The 19,388-nt window shown below is 41.8% G+C and overlaps 1 protein-coding gene across 2 annotated transcripts; it reads left to right on the plus strand.

The window, feature by feature from the left end:
* The first annotated feature begins 1,450 nt into the window (after nt 1-1,450).
* On the plus strand, nt 1,451-19,091 carry LOC120224391 (schlafen family member 5-like). 2 transcript variants are annotated; one of them, XM_039222636.1, is made up of 6 exons: nt 1,451-1,535; nt 10,381-10,897; nt 11,231-11,432; nt 12,910-13,035; nt 17,185-17,905; nt 18,079-19,091. In XM_039222636.1, the coding sequence occupies exons 2-6, from the start codon at nt 10,421-10,423 to the stop codon at nt 18,884-18,886; spliced, it is 2,334 nt and encodes a 777-aa protein (XP_039078567.1). In that variant the 5' UTR covers nt 1,451-1,535; nt 10,381-10,420; the 3' UTR covers nt 18,887-19,091. The 2 variants fall into 2 exon arrangements, with proteins under 2 accessions (XP_039078567.1, XP_039078566.1); XM_039222635.1 differs by having other exon boundaries at nt 10,381-11,432.
* The last annotated feature ends 297 nt before the right edge of the window (nt 19,092-19,388 follow it).

Here is a 19,388-nt window from a genome sequence, read left to right on the forward strand (position 1 = left end):
CTCAAACCCATGACCTCAAGATCAAGAGTCACGGGCTCCTCCACTGAGCTAGTCAAACGACCCCGCTGCACAAATTTGAATACGCTTGGGCAGTGAAGTAGACTCATCAGAGACTTGTAGTCTTACATTGACGTTTCTCCAGCCCATTAGCTCAAAACTTCCAACTCTCCCCAGGCCCAAGGGTCTGGTTGGGTCTCATCCCTGACCCGGTCTTGAGAAGTGAGACCGACTAAAGGAGACTGCCAGGGCCCAGACCCACCCTGTCCCAGGCACTATAGATGGCCTCAGTTTCCTCAGCCCGGTGCACTGAGACCTCGAGCTCCTGGAGAGAAGGTAGGAGAGTGTTTGCTGAGAGGCCTCCAGTGGTTCTTCTGGCTGGACTCGGGTGCTGGAAGTGGTGAGATAGGGAAACAAACATCTATTTATCAGGATTTTAAGAGGCAGGAAGAAGACAGAAGGAGATCTCTCAGAGGAAGGGCAGTTGGAGTCAAGATAGGACTGAATGCTCCAGGGCCCCCCTCAAATGCTACTTACGCCCCTGGGGGCGCGGGCTGGGATCAGTCCCCCGGCATCCGACTCCTCGTTTCCTTCGCGCGGCTGCGCTGCTCCTTGGATGCCCTGCACCGCGGTGCGCACGGCGGGGTCCCCATAATACCCCCCGGGAGCCTGACGCGGAGCCAGACCCTTCGAGAGAGCGCCCAGAACACGTTTGGTAATAAAATTAGAATGAACGAACTGAAACCTGACGGTGTCGCGTAACACCTGGGTGTGAAGTCCGCAGGGGAAGCCGATCGAAAGGACAATTCTGTTTTTCTTTCACCAAAATGCCATCGCCGGAGCCCTCCAGGCCCCCCGCAAGCGGCGACACCCGCGGCCTGTCTCGGGTCCGGTCATCATCCCTTTACAAATTAAAACACCCGCAAAAGGAGGCAGAATCCAACTTTTTGCATTGGGACGTGGGGGACGCGAGAAAGCGGAAGCTTAATTTTCTGCTTCGCTCCCCAACCACCGCTCGCACCTCCTCACTACCCTAGGATATAGCTGAGAGCAAGTCGAGCTGAAATCCCGGGGCTGCAGGCGTTGGGAGGAAACACCTGCGAAGCGCGCACTCTGAGGCTGCGCTGCCCAGGGAAGCGCTGGAGAGGGGCGAGGGACGACGCGAGGGCGCGCGGTGGCGCCCGGAACTCCCTCCCTGGGTGTTGGGGGTGGGGGTTGAGACACGCAGACTTCAAAAAAATTAATCAGAAAACAGAGAAACAACAAAGAAGATCCCCCATCCCTCCCCCAAAACCCCACCTGTATCCACCAAAAGTAACCAAGGCTGTTGTCCTTGCAGAAGTGGGCTCCCAGGTGCACAGAAATGGTACTGTTGGTTTATCCCACTGTCACCCGCGCGGGGTCCCGCCCCGTGAGGTGTCACCTGATTCCCCTGATATAGGCGGAGGCCCTTCAGAGTCAAGATTCCTGTTGCGGACTTGGAGGCTCCGTCGCCTTCTGCCGGAGGGAAGCTCTCTGCAGAGGAGAAGAGTTGGCCGGTAAGGCATCACCCGCTCTCCTTTGCACACATCCTGCAAAAGCTGGGCTTCTTTCGCTCCCCAGATCTGCGCCCGTCGCGCGAACTCCCCCGCGCTCGCTTCCCGCTCAGGAGCTTGCCCTGCTGTCAATAGCAACTTCCAACGACAGGCGCTCCGTGGAGGTCGGGGAGCAGGGAGGCTGGGAACGCCGAGCGAACAGGGGAGGAGGCGCGCACCAGTACAGCCCAGATCTTACCACACTGAGCTTGGTAAAATGTCCCACTGTTCAGGAGGAGCACGAAGAACTTTAGAGGAAAGAACCACATCGGTTGCCGGGTCTCCGTAAGTGAAGCTATGAGGTTGTGGCCCCGGGACAAGATAGGTTCAGGGTCCATTGTATTACAAGAGGCTGCGTTCTGAGGATGCAAGGTCAGTCTTCAAACAGTAACAGCATGGGCCAGGGTAGAGGAGTCCCAGGGCGGTCCACGGAGCCCTGTATCCCCCAGCAAGTGGCTGAAAGAACTCCCGTGGATTCTGTCCAGAGAGGCTGGGCTGCCGTGAGTGACTCCATTCCCCGTTTGCGCGTGACCCTCGTAGGACGCAGATGGAACTCCCTGCAGTGAAGTGCCTAAGAGGGGAGAAGGGTTGCTTAACGGTGCCCCCCTCCCCCACTGTTGGCAGGTCTTAGAGCGAAGCCTCTACAAGGAAACGGGGGTTCCGGCGTGTTGGCAAGGATATGCCTGCCTTGAAACGGAAAGAGAAACTGGTTCTTCTTCAGTCTGTAGGGGGCAGAGGTGAGAGCTCTGCGGGCGGATGAGCCGCTAAGCGATAGCGTCCTGTGTCAGAAGTGTTCCTTAAAAGGTCACAAGACTCTTCAATTCTTTTGTTTAAATAAGAAAATGAACAATCACATGTTTTAGTGCCTTCTTGTGAATCAACGAAGAGTGAATTCGGCTGTTGGCCTGAATCTGAAACTGTGCAGGTTGTTTATGCCTACCAGAAAACAGAAAGGGGGCGCCTGGGTGGCTCAGCTGGTTAAGCCATTGGCTCTTGATTTCCGCTCAGGTCATGATCCCAGGGTTGCAAAATGCAGCCCTGGGACTGGCTTAGCGCTGAACGTGGAACCTGCTTTAAATTCTCTCTCTGCCCCTCTCCTCCGCGTGCTTTCTCCCTCTAAAATAAAATAAAATTAAACTAAAGAAAGAAAGAAAGAAAGAAACCGGTAATCAATTTCAATATTATTGTCATAGCAACAGGACATTAAATTTACAACCATTCATAATTATAGTATCCCTCAAGGCTAATGGACATGATCACAGGCCAGGGCAACAGTCTCTGAAGACCAGGTGTCCTAGAGGGTTCCTTTGCTAGGAAAAAAATCTGCAGGGACAATTTTATGAAATGGAATACTTCCTGCTTTTATACACCTATAATGGAAGCGACAGCATATTCTCTTATTTTGCTGGGGTGATTTTCACTGGCAGTTAGGAGGGCCTGCTGTTTTCCACACCAAGCGTTGGATTTCCACTGAGAAGGAACTTGGCAGGCCTGAAAGATGTAAATTCACAGTTTGCAAGGGAAAATACAGGGTGTGGTGGTGATTACTAGGGAGTGAATATGGGGCATGCCCACGTGTCCTTTTGGAGTATGCACAATTTGGGACTCAAATAACCTAGTCCTATCAAAGGTTTGGTTTCTCTGGAAAAATCTCAGTAATAGCAGGGCACATCAATTTCCACTGTTTTTTTGCTAAGTATAACAAAGTATGTTTTACTTTGTTTCACCAACATTCACACATGTAATATTTTTTAAGTTTATTTACTTATTTGAGAGAGAGACAGACAGACAGCATGGAGAGGAGCAGAGAGAGAGAGAGAGAAAGAGAGAGAAAGAGAGAGAGAGATCCCAAAAGGCTCTGCGTTGACAGGGCAGGGTTTACTCTCACTACCTGAGAGATTCTGATCTGAGCTGAAATCAAGAGTTGGATGCTTAACTGACTGAGCCACCCAGGCGCCCCTCAGATAGGCAATTTTTAATAGCTTTATTAGAGTATTGTTAACACAAAATAAACTGTATATATATATATATATATATATTTTTTTTTTAAGTAAAGCTCTATGCCCAACATGGGGCATGAACTCAGACCCCAAGAACAAAACCATGTTCTACCGATTAATCAGCCTGATGCCCCTCAACTGCACATATTTAAAGTGTACAAGCGGAGGCACCTGAGTGGCTCAGTCGGTTAAGCACCTGACTCTTGATTTCAGCTCAGATCATGATCTCACAGTTGGTGAGTTCTAGTGCAGTGTCGGGCTCTGGGTGAAAGCATGGAACCTGTTTGGGATTCTCTCTCTCCCTGTCTCTCTGCCCCTCCCTGACTATTATGAACCTTCAGGCACAGGTCTTTGTATGGACATATGTTTTCATTTTTCATGGGTAAATACTTAGGTGTGAAATGGCTGAGTCATATGGAAAGTGTGTGGAACTACCAAAGTCTTTTTTCTTTCTTTTTCTTTTTCTTTTTTTTTTAAAATGTTTTATTTCTTTCTAGGAGAGAGAGAGAAAGAGACAGCATGAGCAGGGGAGGGTCAGAGAGAGAGGGAGTCACAGACTGAAACAGGCTCCAGGCTCTGAGCTGGCAGTCATCACAGAGCCTGATGCGGGGCTCGAACCCATGAACTGCGAGATCATGACCTAAGCGAAAGTTGGACGCCCAACCGACTAAGCCACCCAGGCGACCCCCAAAGTCTTTTTTCTAAAATGGTTGTATTTATGTTCCTGCCAGGAGTGTGTGAGTTCACTTTTCTCCATATGCTCACCAATACCTGGTATGGTTGGTCATTTTAGCTATTCAGATAAGTGTGTAGTGCTATCTCACAAGTTTTATTTGGTATTTCCTAATGACTGATGATGTTGAATAGTTCATGTACTTATTTGCTCTTCACATCTCTTCTTAGGTGGAAGAGCTGTTCAAATCTTTTATCCATTAAAAAAATGTTTAATGTTTATTTATTTTTGAGAAAGTGCACGTGAGCGGGGAAGGGGTAGACAGCATCCCAAGCAGGCTCTGTGCTGATAGCAGCGAGCCTGATAAGGGGCTCAAACTTTCAAACCGTGAGATCATGACCTGTGCTGAGACCAAGAGTTGTATGCTTAACTGACTGAGCCACGCAGGCGCCCCATTATCCTTTTTAAAAATTTTCTAATACAATTTATTTCAAGTTAGCTAACATACAGTGTATATAGTGTGCTCTTGGTTTTGGGGATAGGTTCCCACGATTCATTGCTTACATACATCACCCAGTGCTCATCCCAACAAGTGCCTTTCTCGATGACCATCACCTATTTCCCCCTCTCCCTTGCCACTCCCCCCATCAACCCCCAGTTTGTTCTCTGTATTTAAGAGTCTTTTATGGGTTTGCCTCCCTTTCTGTTTGAAATTATTTTTTCTCCTTCCCTTCCCCCATGGCCTTCTGTTAAGTTTCTCAAGATCTACATGTGAATGAAAACATATGATGTCTGTCTTTCTGACTTACTTATTTCACTTAGCAGAATACCCTCCACCAGAATACCCTCACTTAGCAGAATACCCTCCTCTCATCCACTTTGTTGCATCCATTATCCATTTCTAAATCGGGTTGTTTTCTTATTACTGCCTTTCAAGAGTTCGGTGTCTAATCTAGATACAAATTATCAAATATATCATATGCAAGTATTTTCTTCTGGTCCAACATATTAACTTTTTTCTTTTATGTATTGTACATTTAGTGACATCTCTAAAAAACTGTTTGCCAAACCCAAGGTAAAGATATTTTCTCCCATGTTTTCCTCCGGAGGTTTTGAGGTCGAGAGACTGAATATACAGATGGACACTGGCCAGACCATATATAATCCAGAACTCTTGACCCACAATACTGGAGCAACCGCCTCCAGAAGCCAAACCACAGCCCTAGCAGCAAAAGTGGTCAGGACTTGGTTAATAACTCCCAGATTCCCTGAAGTTTGTCCTCACTTCTAACTCAGAATGAACCAAAGAAAGCTCAATAGGCTTCCAAACCAGTCCCATAAGGTGTGCCATTTCTAGTAAGCTCACTTACAGCTTTGTTGGAAAAACAACTTCAAATCAGGGCTTACCCAAGCCCTCTCCCTCACTATAAAGCTTCCCAATTCCACTGCCTGCCTTTTGAGTCTCTACCATCACAAGTGGCTGACTCCCTTGTCACAGTGTGCTCTGAATAAATAGTCTCTTGTTATTCCCATTTGTGCAGTCTTCATTTATTTCCACGTAGTCTTAGGTTTTACATTTAGATGCATGACACATTTTAAACAAATTTCTGTAAATGGCATCAAATATGAATTGAAGTTCGTTTCTTTCGTATGTGGATATCCAGTTGTTCCTCCTCTTTGTTGAAAAAAAGCTTACACTTTCTCTACTCTGCGTCTTTGTTGTCCATGTATATGTGGGTCTATTTCCAGACCCTTTCTTCCATGAATCTGTCTTTTTATATTGGCTCTACACTGTCTTGCTTACTGTGACTGTATATTAAGGCTTGAAATCATTTAATATTAGTATTTCAATTTTATTCTTCCTTTAGAGAGATTTAAGTTTAAAATATCTTATATATTTACCCTTGTGGTTACCATTTCCAGTGTTGTTTTTTGCTCTGTGTATATTCATTTTCCAACTAGTATCATTTTCCTCCTGCCTGAAGACTATTTTCTTAGCATTTCTTAGATTGCAGTTCTACTACTAATAAATTCTTTCAGCTTTTATCTATCTGAGAAAGTTTTAATGATTTTTTTTTTATTTCTAGGAGAGAGAGAGACAGCGTGAGCAGGGGAGGGTCAGAGAGAGAGAGAGACACAGACTCCGAAACAGGCTCCAGGCTCTGAGCTGGCAGTCAGCACAGAGCCTGACGCAGGGCTCGAACCCACGAACCGCGAGATCATGACCTAAGCGAAAGTCAGTCGCTCAACCAACTAAGCCACCCAGGCGCCCCTATCTGAGAAAGTTTTTATTTCACCTTTTTCTTTTGATTAATTTATTAAATTGAGATGGAATTCCTATAATAAAATATAATCATTTTATTTTTTATTAAAAAATTTTTAAGTGTTCATTTATTTTTGAGAGAAAGAGAAGGAGAGAGAGTATAGGAAGGGCAGAGAGAGAGAGGGAGACACAGAATGTGAAGCAGGCTCCAGGCTCTGAGCTATCACCACAGACCCCAACAGGGGTCATGTGTAATTTCGACAGTCATAGTTTCAGAAGACATAACAAGAAAAACAATGGCCTCTTACACTTTATTCTGCCCCCTTTTTCTGCTCTCTAGGCATCCTTTTGCCTTTTTCATTCAGGATTATTTATATATTTCTGAACAACATGCTTATGCTTACACCTCCCCCTCCCCTTTTAAATGCTGTCTCTTTCTGGAGATAATGATCTTGCTCATCTACACTTCACTACCCCTTCTCTCCATACATCCTGCCAGTATGATTATGTCATCTTTTCAGGTCAGAACAATATTCAGAATTGATAATATTATGACTGTCACTTTGTTTACAGCTATACCATGTAATGAGTTACGGTTATGCTTTACAATACTATTTTTATTTAATCTTAGAGTTACTCTCTTGTATTTGTATTTACATGTTTCCCCAAGTCCCTTTTACTAATTCAGCCCCTAACTCTCTACCTCGTCAGGAGACTAACACAGGAAGCATCCCGTCTGTTGTATAGTCTCCATCCACTGAGGGCTGTAGCCATCTTGCTCCCATTTTGGATAGTGATCCTTTAGGTCGGCCCCACACCTGTCGTTCTGGAGTCCAGAAGGCTGTGTTTACTTCTTTTTTTTTTTTTTTTTTTAATTTAAATCATAGTTGTTCAGCATACTGTGCAATATTGGTTTCAGGAGTAGAATTCATCACTTATATACAACACCCAGTGCTCATCACAGCAAGTGCCCTCCTTAATCCCCATTACCCATCAAGCCCATGTCCCACTCACATCCCTCCATCAACCTTCAGTTTGTTCTTTACAGTTAAGAGATTCTTGTGGTTTCAGACTCCTTTCTCTTCCTTCCTGTATGTTCTTCTGTTTTGTTTCTTAAATTCCACATATGACTTAAATCATGTGGTAGTTGTCTTTCTCTGACTGACTTATTTCGCTTAGCATAATACATTCTAGCACCATCTATGGCATTGCAAATGGCAAGATTTCATTCTTTTTGATGGCTGAGTAATACTCCATTATATATATGTGTGTGTGTATATATATGTGTGTGTATATATGTGTGTGTTATACACACACACACATACATACTGCATCTTCTGTATCCATTCATCAGCTCATTTGAGCTCTCTCCATAGTTTCACTATTGTTGATTATGCTGCTATCAACATCGGGGTGCATGTAGCCCTTCAATTCTGTATTTTTTATCCTTGGGGTAAATAACTAGTAGAGAAAGTGCTGGATCATAAGGTAGTTCTATATTTTGTTGCTTGAGGAACCTCCCTACTGTTTTCCAGAGTGGCTGCACTAGTTTGCATTGCTACCAACAGTGCAAGAGGGTTCCCCTTTCTCCACATCCTCACCAACACCTGTTGTATCTTGTTACTTTTAGTCATCCTGACAGGTGTGAGGTGCTATCTCATCATGTTTTTGATTTGTATTTCCCCGATGATGAGTGACGTTGAGCATGTTTTCATGTGTCTGTTAGCCATCTGCATGTCTTCTTTGGAAAAAGGTCTATTCATCTCTTCTGCCCATTTCTTAACAGGGTTTTTTTTTTTTTTTTGATGTTGATTTGATAAGTTCCTTACAGATTTTGAGTACGAACCCTTTATCAGATATGTCATTTGAAAATTAATTATCGCATTCAGTAGTCTGCCAAATAGTTTTGTTGATTGTTTCCTTTGCTATGAAGAAGCTTTTCATCTTGATGAAGTCCCAGAAGTTCACACTTGGTTTTGTTTCCCTTATCTCCAGCAATGTGTCTAGTAAAAAGTTGCTACAGTTGTGGTCAAAGACGTTGCTGCCTGTGTTCTGCTCTAGGATTTTGATGGTAGGAAACCCATTTAGGTCTTTCATCCATTTTGAATTTATTTTTGTATATGGTATACGAAGTTTCATTCTTCTGCATGTTGCCATCCAGTTTTCCCAACACCATTTCTTTTTTTTTTTTTTAATATTTTTTTATTTATTTCTAGGAGAGAGAGAGAGAGAGACAGCGTGAACAGGGGAGGGTCAGAGAGAGAGGGAGTCACAGACCGAAACAGGCTCCAGGCTCTGAGCTGGCAGTCAGCACAGAGCCCGATGCGGGGCTCGAACCCACGAACCGCGAGATCACGACCCAAGTGAAAGTCGGACGCTCAACCGATTAAGCCACCCAGGCGCCCCCAAACAACACCATTTCTTGAAGAGACTGTCTTTTTTTTCCATTGGATATTTTTTCCAGCTTTGTCTAAGATTAGTTGACAATATAGTCATGGGTTCATTTCTGGGTTTTCTATTCTGTTCCATCGATCTATCTATCTGTTTTGGTGCCAGTACCATACTGTCTTCATGACTACAGCTTTGCAGTATAGCTTAAAATCTGGAATCAGGATACCTCCAGATTTATTTTTCTTTTTCAGGATTGCTTTGACTATTCAGGGTCTGTGGTTCCATACACACTTTAGGACTTTTTGTCCTAGCCCTATGAAAAATGCTGTTGGTATTTGGATAGGGATTACATGAAATGTGTAAATTACTTTGGGTAGTATAGACATTTTCACAATGTTTGTTTTTCCAATCCATGAGCATTGGATACTTTTCCATTTCTTTGTGTCCTCTTCAAATTCTTTCATAAGTGTTCTATAGCTTTTGGAGTATGGATTGTGTTTCCTTCTCTCTTTCAGGTTCTATCTTTGGTTTCCTGCAACCAGCTTTTGAGGAAGGAAGCTGGGGGAGCTGATAGCAGGACATGTTGGTTCACAGAGAAGTATCTCTTGATGGAGAGCGGTGTTATTATGTGTGAGTTCGTCTAGTCACTCCTTTTGACTCAGCTGCCACAGATGAGTTAAAGATTGGCAGCTGCAAAAATGTGCATCCCTCACACCTGCCCTTCCATAATGTGGTGTGGTTCCAAGATGCTGTGTCTGCACACGTTCACTCAGCCCTACCTCTTCTGAGATCCCCTGTTGTCATTGAAGTTTAGGAAATGCCAAAAGCCCACCTTAACTTGCCAACTGGATTAACCCAGCAGTCAATAATTTGTCTGTTTTGAACAAATTACATATATGTGTATATATGTATATGTATATATATTGTATATATAATTTTTCACGAGATGAGAACTTCTTGGGTGAGGGAACACTTGAGGATCTGTTCCATAGCAACAATGACAATTTACCAACTCAGTCAGATATGCTTCTTCCACAATGGGGCTATAAAATAATCCAAGAATAGCCCAGGTGTCAGTGAGCGAATGACCATCAACAAAACCAATACACATCAGCACACCCCTGAGACACCTCTGCCAGTGAAAGCTTTCAAGTTGCATTACAGCCCCAGTCCTCATGTATCTTTGCACAGTTTCTTGTTTTCTGCAGGTGTTCTGAGAGACTTTGTCACTCAGAGATTACAGTGAAGTTACTAAAATCAGAGCATCAAAATAGCTTCTGGATCATTTCTCTGATAGAAGTAGGATTCCAGGAGACTTAGCTCCAACAACAAAAAAACAAAAATAATTAAAAAAAAAAAAAAGAATAAAAAAAAAAAGGAAAAAAAAAAATAAACAAAAAAAAAAAAAAAGACAAAAAAAAATGAATTACCAACAACCCTATGCTTGTCATATTCTAATAATACTATCTTCCTGTTTCTTAGGAGAATACTTCAGGGTAGGTAAAGGACACGTGCTGAGAAGATGAGTCTCAAGGTTGATTTGGAAACAAACTATGCCGAATGTGTCTTAAATGTAGGAAAGATCATCCTTGGGGAAATGCAAAGGAAAGAAATGAATCCTGAACTGCAGGAAAAACAGAGGGAAAACATCTTGACAGCAATATGTGCTCTGCTGAATTCTGGTGGTGGAGTGGTCAAGGCTGAGATTGAGAACAAAGACTACAATTATGAAATCCATGGAGCAGGACTGAAGATGCCTTCAATTTTTAAAGGCTATTTAGATGAGATGCAGCAGGGAGAACTCTTTTTTATTTTTGTGAGATCCTGGAACGCAGAGGTCTCTGGTGTACGACTCGCTACCTTGTGCTCCAATTTGTACCACAGATACAGAGCAGCGACTGATGTCATGGATCCTAAGGAAGCGCTGGCATTCCTCAAAGGAAAAACTCAGACTCTTAGGAATACTGATTCCAGTTCATTAAGTCCACATAAAATTCAGGTTGGTGTGCGAAATGAGCATAACATAAGGGTGTCAGCTGCTGCTTTATTTGCTAGAACTCAGCTTCAGTACCTAGAAAGGCTCAACTTTACTAAGTCCCTCCATGTTGAATTTAAAATGTTCTCAACAGAGGAGTCACAGTGCTTTCACGAGAGTCTCCCCAGTTGTGTTTCTGCATTTGCAAACACTGAAGGAGGGTATATATTTTTTGGTGTGGATGATGAGACCCATCAAGTCATTGGATGTGAAAAGGAGAAAATAGATCCTGACACCTTGAAGGTTTCTATAGATTCCTGTATTAGGAAGCTACCTGTCCATCATTTCTGTACACAGAAGCATGAGATAAAATATGCTGTCAGATTCCTTGAAGTACACAATCAGGGGGCCCTCCATGGATATGTCTGTGCAATCAAGGTGGAACAATTTTGCTGTGCGGTGTTTTCCAAGATGCCCAGTTCCTGGCAGGTGAAGGACAATCACGTGGAACAGCTGGACATGAAGAAATGGATAGCTTGGATGATGGAAGCCGACCCAGGTCAGGGAGCAGAATCCAGTATTGTAATGTTCACTTGGGGGGTGGGAGGGGAGAGGTGGGGCGGTAAGAACTAGGGTATTATTTCAGAATCTAGAGAAAGAGAGGAACTCTCTGTATCGCACTTTGCCAGATTTGTTTTTCTGAAAGATACAGTTGGTAGGTCACTGCCCTTCGCCCCCTCTGCCTATCTTGAATAACTGGCATTCAACAAAAAGATGTTACCATGTGCTAATAGACCTACTAAAGGTTAGTGCAGGGTGCTGTCGGATCCTGCAATATTTAAAAAAAATTTTTTTAATGTTTTATTTATTTCTGAGAGAGAGAGAGAAAGACAGCGTGAGCAGGGAAGGGTCAGAGTGAGAGGGAGACATAGAATGTGAAGGAGGCTCCAGGCTCTGAGCTATCTGTCAGCAAAGAGCCCGACGCGGGGCTCGAACTCACGAACTGCTAGATCATGACCTAGGCCGAAGTCGGACGCTTAACCGACTGAGCCACCCAGGCGACCCTTATCCTGCAATTTTTATTTTCACTCCCTTTCTTGTGTTCATATTCAAGTCTCTTCTTTACCTTTCTAAATATGAACTCATTTAATTATTCAGGAAATTCTTTTTTCACATGTACATATGTGTCCTCTTTAACCTAACTGTCACTTTCCCCTGCCTTCCCATTCTTGTTCCCTGGAATAAGTATTATCCCTTTCTCATTGCCGTTCTTCCATTCTGATCCCAAACACAACCAGTCCATGACTGGCTCTCTCCTTGCCTACTTTTCCTTTTCAGAGACAACATGTTCTGCTCACCAAGAATGATAAGCCAGAGTAGTGTTGGTGACGTACTTCCCTCTTGGAAAAGGAAATTCCAGATGAAATTAGACAAAATAAATTAATGGTAACATCTTCAACATTCCACAAAAAAAAGAACATTTCAGAGTCTTCTCAGAAATCTATAACCATTGACCTTTATTCCTTCTTTTTTTTTTTTAATGTTTTTTTTTTTTTAAAGAGAGAGAGCGGGGAAGAGGGAGAGACAGAGAGAGAGAGAGAGAGAGAGAGAGAGAGGAAGTGAGAGAATCTGAAGCAGGCTCCATGCTCAAAGCAAAGCCTAATTTGGGGCTTAATCTCACAACCATGAGATCATGGCCTGAGCCGAAACCAAGAGTCGGATGCTTAACAGATTGAACCATCCAGGCGCCTCAACCTTTATGCCTTCTAATCATATTTTTAAAATATAAGTATTCTAAAAAATCAAGAAGTGTGTTTCAATAGAATACAATTTGAATGAAAACTATTGCTCCATACCAGTACCTCATCCTGCCCAAGATATCAGTAAGCTTTCCTGAGTTGACTTAGGATGTATACACAAGGATCTGTGGGCCAATGCTTTGAGTTCTAAGACAAAGTCAAAGACTACAACACATCTTAGCTCTAAGCTGGGGTCTGCATTTTTGCATATTGAACTCTCACTTCTTATTTCCTAAGATCTTCCCAGACTTTCTGAGATGATCCTTGCATTGAGTTTGTCATCCACTACACCCCGCAGCAGGACCGTGTGCACTCCTAAGAACTTTGAATGTCTGGAAGCACAGCAAAAACGTTACTTTCCAGGTAATTCATGTCTGGTTGCTTTGGAATGTGTCAGTTGTTCATTTGTATGAAAACTAAAACTGGGCTCCTATATATATGATATAAAAAATCAATTCCAGAAGGTTTAAGGACTTAAATGTAAGAAACAAACCCTTCAAACTTTTAGTAGATGTACACAAATAATTTTGCATCATTGAAGGAGGACAGGACTTCCTACTCTAGACCTAAAAGTACTTACCTTAAACAAAAAGATTGATAAATTTCATTACATTAAAATTAAGAACTTCTGTTACTCAAAAGATACCTTAACGAGAGAGAAAGGATTCAGTGACAAACTTGAAGAGATTGCGAAAGCCATGTAGCTGACAAAGGATTGGTATCAAGAATATATCAAGAACTTACATAATTTTTTAAAAGCAAAAACCACCTAGTAAACTAATACACAATAGTTTTAAAGATATATTTCTCTGAAAGGGAAACACACATGTCCAGTAAACTTAGGAAGGACTGTTCAAGCCATCAGGATGAGCGAAACACACTTCAAAACCACAGATAGATACCATCTTACACTATTTAATTGAAACAACAGATGTTGAAGAGGTTCTGGGTAATCAGAATCTTTTGTTTTTCTAGAGGGAGAAATACAGAAAGAGCATGAAGGGGGGATAAGGGTAAAGGGAGAGAGAGAGAGAGAGAAAGAGAGAGAGAGAGAGAGAGAGAGAGAGAGTATCCCAAGCAGGCTCCATGCTCAGCACATAGCCCAAAGTGGGGCTCATTCCCACCACCCTGCAGAAATCACTGGTTGGATGCTCAACCAACTGAGCCACTCCAGTGCCCCAAATCAGAATCTTTTGTATATTGCTGCTACGAATTAAATTGGCTTAATCTCTTTGGACTAATTTGGTCATTTGCATACTCTACCAGTTAGTAACTTTTTCTAGTTTCTAGAGAAGAATGTATACATATGCATCAGGAGATGTATAAAATTCGAGAAATCCCCATGATTGCTCTAGGTTACTATTCATATTATAGTATGTTCACAAAGTAGAATATTATTCAGCAGTGAAAGTGAATGTACTACAAATAGGTGCAAGCATAAGGCTGAATCTGAGTGATATGTAAGTACATCTTGTCATGACATTACTCGTAGTTGTACCCAATTCTTTTATTGATTGTGTAGTGTTTCATAGTATTTCTAAGCATAGATGTTATTAATTTTAGCTGCTTTTATTGTGAAATATATTATACATACAGAAAGTACATGGAACAAAGCTATAATTTAATAAATAATAATGCAGGGAGGGGCATCTGGCTGGCTCAGAGGAGTGCGCAACTCTGAATCTCGGGGTCATGAGTTCAATCCCCACGCTAGGTGTAGAGATTACTTAAGGTAATTTAAATTTTAAAAAATAAGAATTGCTATGCAGCGAAACCTGTGTAACCACCACCCAGGTCAAAAAACAGAACTTTGCAAACTACCCTGCTACTGCTTGTTTAAGCAGTCCTTTCTTCGATGGAATTTTATATGACAACTAACTTTTTTTTTATTTTCAACAATGCTACAATATACATTTTTCTAAAAATATCTTGTGATGTTCCTTAAGGATAAATCCCAAGTAGTGGCAATTGCTTGTACGTTTTTATGAATGTTACCAAGTTGTAATTCAAAACACAGACCAGAATCCACTTTCCCCAAATGGTACTATCATGGCATTTCCCTTCTAGAAGAAACTTAGAGTCGTTTTTGTTCACCTAAAAGTAAAGGAAACATGGACATTATTTTGATGGCAACCACATGAAATTGATAAATTACTTTGGGAAGAATTGCCATTTTCACACAGTGAATTTTCTCATAGGTGAACATGGGATGTTTGGCCATTTGTTAAAGTCTTCTTTTACTATATTTCATCAAACCCAAGGAAACAATATTGCATTATGATTTAATTTACCACTAAAAAAAGAAAATATTGCCAATTAAATTAGAAGATGTACCTTGATTTCAGAGGTATTAAAGTACACTTATAATCAGTGAAATATGATACATCTTTCAATTGTTTCAGTTTTATCTGTATTGTTCTTATATATGTCAAATTTTATTCCTAGAATAAGTCAGCTGGACAAAGACAAATACCATATAATTTTACTCCTATGTGGAATTTAAGAAACAAAACAAACAAAGATAAAAGAGACAAACCAAAAAACAGACTCTGAACTCTAAATAACAAACTGATGGCTATGAGAGGGGAGGGGGTGGGGGATGGGTGGGATAGGTGATGAGGCTAACCATGATGAGCACTGAGTAATGTATATAATTGTGAAATCACTGTATTGCACACCCAAAACTAGTGTAACACTATATGCTAACCACACTAGAATTAAAATTTTTAAATTTTTTCCTAGAAGGAGATCTTTATATGATAATAATTTCTGATTGTTAATTGCTGGAATTTAGGAAAGCTCTTAGCCTTAAAATATACATTATGCCATTTCCAAACGTTTTACTTAATAATCTTATTAATGCAAAAACAAAGGTAGTTTCGCACTAATCTTTCCTATAGTTATACATTATCTCTTTACTTGGTTGAAATCACTGGTCAATAATTCCAAAATGATATTACATTAAAATAGGAGGAGAAGGAGCCATTAGTTCAGTCCACTTGTATAGAAAATGGCTTTAGTATTTGTCTGAGCCCCGACAAACGGTACTGGTGTGTCCAAGTTACTTGCTGGACACTCGATGTACCACAGTACCCCAAACTGAGCATTTCCAAAATCAGTCTTCCATTCTGACAATCTTCTATTTGTTCTGTATATTTTGCATATGAATCTGTAGTAAGTATTCTTTTTCTGCCATTTCTTCCACATTGTCTCTGTGATTTGGAGAGTCCATCCTCCACCCAGCCAATCACAGAAATCTGGATTCATCCTTGTCTCTTCCTTCTACCCTGATTTAAAATTCAAATTTTGTGTGTATTAGTTTTCTGGGGAGAAGTTCATAGATTTGGTTAGAGTGCTGATTTGGGCTTCTGATGCTAAAAGATTTAAGAAGGCTTTATATACATATAAAACAGCCAACTCTCTTTTAAAAAGAGCACTTATAATTATTAATTCTTAAAATTTATGTATGTAAAATGGGCTTTTTTTTGTTTAAAAATTTTTAAGTGGTTTTAAAGGTATAGATTCATGTAACCGCCACCAGGGTAAAGATACAGAATAATTCCATCACACACAAAAAGCCCGTTTGTTCTGTCCCTTTGGGGTCAAAGATCTCCAATCCCTAACTCCTAGAAGCCATTGATCTATTTTCCATAACTATAATTTTGCCTTTGGCAGAATGTCATAGAGGACACCTCATATAGTTTATAACCTTTGACAGGTGTTTTTTCCTGATTTATGGAGACATAATTGGCATATAAATCATATATATATAAGGGGTACAGCACAGTTTTTTTTTTCTTTATAAAAAAAGGCTTTTATTTTTTAAAGTATCTCTATACACCACACAGGGCTCAAACTCACACCCCAAGATCAAAAGTTGCATGCTCCACCACCTGAGCTGGTGTGTGTGTGTGTGTGTGTTGAGGACATTTACCAACTTTCAGGTATATTACACAGTATTGTTAACCCTAGTCAGCCTTGCAGGTGCTAGAATGGCACCATAATGCCTTCTTCTCCATTCTCGTTTCCTCCTTTTGCCTTTCACTTTAGACTTCACAGCAAAAAACTTCTTGGAGGTGCTTGCATGGCCCTTGCTGTTTCTTGTCTCGTGCTTTTACTCAGGAGTCCCCTTTTGCCTATCTCTAGCTTCTCGCATCCTTCAGAGGGCTAACTAACAGCCATCCCTTAAGAAGCACCTCTGATATCTCCTTCTTCAGAAAGACTTTCACATTTTCTTTTCTCCTGAGGGCTACCTCTGCTTGTTGATTGCATCATGCTCTATACACTTCTTGCCCATTGCATTAACCACTTTCTGTAATTATTGTTTGCCTCTGTTATGCCAGTCACTTATCATCTCCATTGGACTGGCAATTGTTTTATCTCTTTTATTACTAATGCGTCCTCGTTCTGACACACAGTTGGGCCCAAATGTGGATTGAATCTATTACGTGTAATGATGATTCTAGCTTGTCTGGGGAGTCTCCAATTTATTCCAATTCTTTTCCTGTTTAGTATTACCAGACAGAGTGGTGTATACACCAGAAAGTCTTTACAAGGAGCTGTTCTCAACACACAGAGGACTCAGAAACTTAATCAATAAGGAAATGCGCCCTTTCTCTCAAGGAATATTGATATTCTCTCGAAGCTGGGCCGTGGACTTGGGTCTGCCAGAGAAGCAGGGAGTCATCTGCGATGCTCTTCTCCTTTCCCAGAACAACATCCCACTCCTCTACACCATTCTCAGTGAGTGGGATGCAAGCTGGAAGGGCTATTCTAGGATGGTCGCCCGTACCTTAAAGCAGAAGCTGGTGAACACAGGTGGCTACACTGGGAAATTGTGCGTCACTCCCTTGATCTTCCTGCTGAATCCTGATAATACAGCAACGACTCTTCATGATTCGGATTTGCAAATTTACCCTGAGTCCTATAACCTTCTGACTATCCAGCACATGGAAGCTCTGTTACGTTCCCTTGTGATAGTCTTGCTCGGATTCCGCTCTTTCTTAAGTGAAGAGCTGGGCTCTGAGGTTTTGAGCCTACTCACAGAGAAACAGTATAAGTTGCTTTCAACGAACATTCACAAGACCAGAGAGCTGTTTGTTCATGGCTTACCTGGATCAGGGAAGACCATCCTGGCTCTTAGGATAATGGAGAAGATCAGGAATGTGTTTCACTGTCAACCAGATGATATTCTTTACATCTGTGAAAATCAGCCTCTGAAGAATTTTGTGAGGTATGCAGCCTAACTATATTCATTTTCTTTATTTCAATAACTTTAACTGGTTTGGCTTTAAGTTCACATGGGGAAAGTCATATTGTATCGACTAGGTCCAGAAGAGTTTAAGGGTAGAATTGGCTTCCTTTGTTTGAGTGGGATAACTTGACTGTGTTTCTCTACATTTTCAGCCAGAGACAAATCTGCCAGGCAGTGACCCGGAAAGCCTTCATGCAAAATGACTTCAAAAAAATTCAGCACATCATCATTGACGAAGCTCAGAATTTTCGCGATGAAGATGGAGACTGGTATGAAAAGGCAAAAAACATCACTCAGAGGGAAAAGGATTGCCCAGGAATTCTCTGGATCTTTCTAGACTACTTTCAGACTACCCACTTGAGCACCAGTGGCCTTCCTGCTCTCACAGCCCAGTATCCAAGAGAAGAGCTCACCAGAGTGATCCGTAATGCAGATCCAATAGCCAACTACCTACAAGAAGTAATGCAGAAAGTCAGAGAAAATCGTCCACGCAACGTCCCCTCTGGATCGCTGGAGATGGTTCATGAAGGTGAATGGGCTCAGGGTATTCCAGGAAATGTGGAGGTTATAGAGTCCTTGGACTTGGAAAATATGGTGGTTCAAGTAGCAAATAAATGCCACTTTCTCTTGAGGAATGGTTATTCTCCCAAGGACATTGCCGTGCTTTGCAGCATAGCAAGTGAAGTGGAAATATATAAAGATAAGCTTCTAAGAGCAATGAGGAAAAGAAGAATATCTGAGCTCGATAAGGAATCTGATCTGTTAGTACAGATCAAAGATGCATCAGATATCATGGGCAATCACATAGTGTTGGACAGTGTCCGTCGATTTTCAGGCCTGGAAAGAAACATCGTCTTTGGGTTCAACCTGATGGCTGAGCCAGCTATTTCCCACAATCTTATGCTCTGTCTGGCTTCCAGGGCAAAGAAACATCTCTATATTCTGAAGGTTTCTAATTGACAGGAAGATCCCCAGCTAAGAAACAAATAGGTAGCTCTCATCTCTACTTAACTATGAAACTATTTGATCAGCAAAACATTTAAATATAGAGTATTTAATGAGCACTCACTCTGAGCCATGTATTATCCAAAATGCTGGGGATCAGGGGTAGGGTAGCAAACAAGGCAGACAAGATGTCTTCTTTGGGGCAGAGGTAACTCACAGACAAGTAAACAAATACAAGTACAAGAAATTTCAGATAGGGTTACCTGCTTAGCTCAGTTGGTTAAGCCTCCAGTTCTGGGTTTCAGTTTGGGTCATGATCTCATGGTTTGGGTACAGTCGACTCCCTCCTCCCTCTGTCAGGCTCTGAGATGACAGCAGAAAGCCTGCTTGGGATTCTCTCACCCCCCACTCACTCTCTACCCCTATCCCATGTTCTCTCTCTCTCTATCTCTCTAAAAATAAATAAATAAACATAAAAAAGAAATTTTAGATAGTAATAAGGGACATCAGATATTAA

Source organism: Hyaena hyaena, unplaced genomic scaffold (assembly GCF_003009895.1).
Source record: "Hyaena hyaena isolate Hyena2069 unplaced genomic scaffold, ASM300989v1 scaffold_1167, whole genome shotgun sequence".
In the NCBI taxonomy this organism is placed as follows: Eukaryota; Metazoa; Chordata; class Mammalia; order Carnivora; family Hyaenidae; genus Hyaena; species Hyaena hyaena.

Excerpts from the sequence above, each read along its gene's own strand:
- LOC120224391 (XM_039222635.1), top strand. The coding sequence starts at position 10,421 with ATGAGTCTCAAGGTTGATTTGGAAACAAACTATGCCGAATGTGTCTTA. Across the intron at positions 11,433-12,909 it reads GATGATGGAAGCCGACCCAG|ATCTTCCCAGACTTTCTGAG; the intron begins GTCAGGGAGCAG and ends TTATTTCCTAAG. Across the intron at positions 17,906-18,078 it reads CCTCTGAAGAATTTTGTGAG|CCAGAGACAAATCTGCCAGG; the intron begins GTATGCAGCCTA and ends CTACATTTTCAG.